General features: G+C 45.0%; 1 protein-coding gene across 1 annotated transcript; it reads right to left on the bottom strand.

The window, feature by feature from the left end:
- Window positions 1–1,394: 1,394 nt before the first annotated feature.
- Window positions 1,395–3,090, bottom strand: PPP1R3D (protein phosphatase 1, regulatory subunit 3D). Its single transcript, XM_009326792.1, has one exon. The coding sequence runs from the start codon at window positions 2,935–2,937 to the stop codon at window positions 2,014–2,016; it is 924 nt and encodes a 307-aa protein (XP_009325067.1). The 5' UTR covers window positions 2,938–3,090; the 3' UTR covers window positions 1,395–2,013.
- Window positions 3,091–3,331: the final 241 nt, after the last annotated feature.

The following is a 3,331-nucleotide window of genomic DNA, read 5'->3' on the forward strand; positions in this document are numbered from 1 at the left end:
TCCTCTGTGTAGCTGGCAATTGCACCTCAGCCTCACCTACTCCTTCAAAACAATTTCAACTTAAATGTTCAACCTCACAGTGCTCGAGTACAAAGTTAAAGCAGACAACACAGTCCATTCTCAACCGTTTCAAATGCGATTGAGTTTTCTCAGTACTCTGCAAGAGGTGCTCAGCAGCTCATAGAATCGTCATTCATGACTTTGAATGACCTTTCCTTTGAAAGCCAAAGACTAGGGGCACCAGGCAGCTTCTTCACTTGAAATCCTAGCTTTGCTAAATGGGTATCACAACTAAGTAGCAACATTAAGTTGCCAGACACATGAATCTTCTTGGGGTTTCTGCACTTCCAGAATTACTCAGTGGACTTTTTGGACTAATATATACTTGGCTGTGGGTTGCTTACAACTGTGCATTTTTAAAAACAACTTGTGATTTTGATGAATAAGCAGCAATCCAAAATAAGATGCCTGAATAAGTGGCCTGATTTTCATAGTATAATCCTTCTAAAAAGCAGGATCTAGAAGCAAATTCTAAAATCCTTCTAAAAATCCTTCCAATACAGCCAGCTAGTTAGTTTTGAGAATTTATGCTACATGTATAAAGCTAAACTTTGCATACAGTGATGAATACGTATGAAAAAAATCATGGACAATCTTTTACTTACTAGATTTGAGCCTGTCGCCAATCTTAAACCACACCAAAACCACAGAATGAAAGTGGCAGAGCAAGAAGCATGGGAAGACTGCATGGAACAGCGTTACTGTGCTCTCCCTGCTGCAGAAGTGATTCTGTTTATGGGTCCATGGAAGTATCAATTTACCAGTAAAATCATCATTTTGCTTTGAAGTTCCCGCTTTGTGTTGCAAAGGATGCAGTCTTGGAGTTCAGCTGGTTTATAATGAGACGTAGTCGATTAAAGAATTCAAAGGTGCTGCTGCGGTAGTACTGGGACGCTGGGGAACACACAGCCAGGATTCAGGATTCTAGTGTATTCCTCCAAGGCTCTGTAACCAGCTCCCTGTATTGTCTTTTTTATGTGTGTTTTTCTTATCTATATATTTATCTATATATATCTCTCATAGCTGTTTCTTGATTTATAAATTTACCTGTTTCGGTAACAGTGTAAGATCATTACCATTCATATAGTGCTTTGAGATCTTCAACTGTAATTGGAATACAAGTGCAAAATTGCTCTAGTTTCCCTTAGTAAAAACCGGTGCACAAGGAAAGGACAGTTCCTGTGCCACCACCTAGAGAAAAAGCCTACTTGTGCCTCACCTGAAAAAGATGAGAACTTCCCAACATCGTTCATCTGTTGAGAACTTTTAGGATTTTAATCAGTGAAACCAATAAGCCCCCAGCTAGAAAGGCACCTTTTTTTTTTTTTTTTAAAAGGGAAACAGAGGGGCTGATGGGACATTTTCATGTAAGTTTTGCTTATAATAACATTTAATTTCCAACCCAAATATTAATGGAAATATTCAACATGGTTACAGTCTTAATAATATATATATATAAATACAAGTACTTCCCTACAGTGTCTGCCATCCAAATTATGCATAAATGGAATAGTGCCCAGACTCGCTGAGATAATTAGAAACAAAACCAGTAAAGCCACACTGCCCATTTAGAAAACAGACAGTACTAAATGGTAAAATAGATCAGTTAGAAATATTCTATGCAACCTAGAATATTACTAGCAAAATGAAGTGTCTTGTTTTGCGCTCTGGTAGTCTGACAGCATCCCTTGGAACCATTCTGCACTGGTTCATACACTACAAATCACTCGGGCTTCCAATGGATGTAACTCAATACACATTTCAGCCCTTTTTTCTTTCCAAGAGCTTTAGAACAGTTTGTACGGGTCATTGGCTACTTCCCTGCCCTGGAACACTTCGCCAGGTTTGGCAAGTTTCAAAAAGGAGACCGTTGCCATAGGAGCAGAGAGCCGTGCCAAGGAAGAGAGTGCCACCGAGACTGCTGACAAACTGCTCTGCATCCACTTTCTTCATTCAGATGAAGTGGATCCAGCTCTCCTCACATTCTCTAGGCATCTTAAGGGGGTGAGTCCGGCAGGTGAGACTGTAGTTTTTGCCTCTGTTGTTATCCCAATACTCCCGGCCATTGACTTGGTACCTTGCTGCAAACTGGACGACAGAGCACAGCTGAAGGAGGAAAGGAGGCACAGGGAGAAAGAACGTGAAAACATCAACCTGATCCTGCCCGTTTTTCTCAGGGATGCTACTGTGCCAATGAGCACACACTTCATGGAGGCTTTTCCACTGGTTGAACGTGTATCGCACAGATACCTGCTTCTCAAAAGCAACATTGCAAACCTGGATGCTGCCACTGAGCCCCAAATCTGAGCTGCTGACTCGTTCAAGACACACCTGCTGCTCCTGAAGTCGGGAGGAGAAATCCATACAGTCTGCAGGCTGCTGGAAGTCAGGGACCAAGCACTGCATGGTAAACTCCAAGTCCGAGCTGCTGTACCAGAGGTCTGAGTTTATGGAGAGCCTGGAAAGGACATGCAAGGGGATCGATGGATCCTCCCCTGTCTGGAAGACTTTCACTTCAGTCAGCTCCAAGCCCAAAGCATCAGCAAATCTCACCCGGTTCATACGACTCTGCCATCCAGGAACTTGACACTGCACTGCTGCCTGCTTCCTTCTTTCAGGTGATGTAGGCAAAGATCTCGTTCGGCGGCGTATGATAGGCCGTAACGCCGGGTCACAGCTGGAGGAAGTGCTGCTCTGAAGCTTATTTGGCTGGGGGCCCCACTTGGCTGGAGTACTGCTCTGAAGAGTCACGCTGCTATTTGTATGGACTGCTGGGGGCTGCTGCTGCTCTCGTCCCAGTGCTGCTTCAGCCTGTAACATGTTCTGATAGAGATCAGAGAGGTAGCTGGGATTCCTCCGAGGACCACGTACCTCCATTCTTAACCGATGACAAGAAAATCAGCGTTAACGCTGCAGGTAGTAATGAGCACTGCCTCTCTGAAGTACGTAAGTAGGGAATGGCAGCCACGGACAGTATTTGAGGTTATTGCACCGGATGCAGCAAACATCAACTGGAACAATGTAGCCTGCTGAAAGTGCACTGTATGGGGAGGTGAAGGCAGTCTCACTGGCTGGTAAACTCGAGGCCACTGTGCTGGCTGGTGGACCCGTTGCTCAGGCTGGACAGGGATTCAAGGCTATCACCCTTTATGCTGGAGGACCTGAAGCTCTCACGCAGGCTGGAGAGTGACTGGAGGCTGTCGTGCTGGACGCCGAAGGACTCCAGGCTGTCGGAGAGGTCACTGGATGCCCGGGGCTTGCTGTGGTGCGC

The sequence above is a fragment of the Pygoscelis adeliae genome, unplaced genomic scaffold (assembly GCF_000699105.1).
Source record: "Pygoscelis adeliae isolate BGI_AS28 unplaced genomic scaffold, ASM69910v1 Scaffold286, whole genome shotgun sequence".
Lineage (NCBI taxonomy): Eukaryota > Metazoa > Chordata > Aves > Sphenisciformes > Spheniscidae > Pygoscelis > Pygoscelis adeliae.

Bases quoted from the DNA above. Each gene is read 5' to 3' on its own strand.
- PPP1R3D (XM_009326792.1), bottom strand. From the start codon at position 2,937: ATGGAGGTACGTGGTCCTCGGAGGAATCCCAGCTACCTCTCTGATCTC.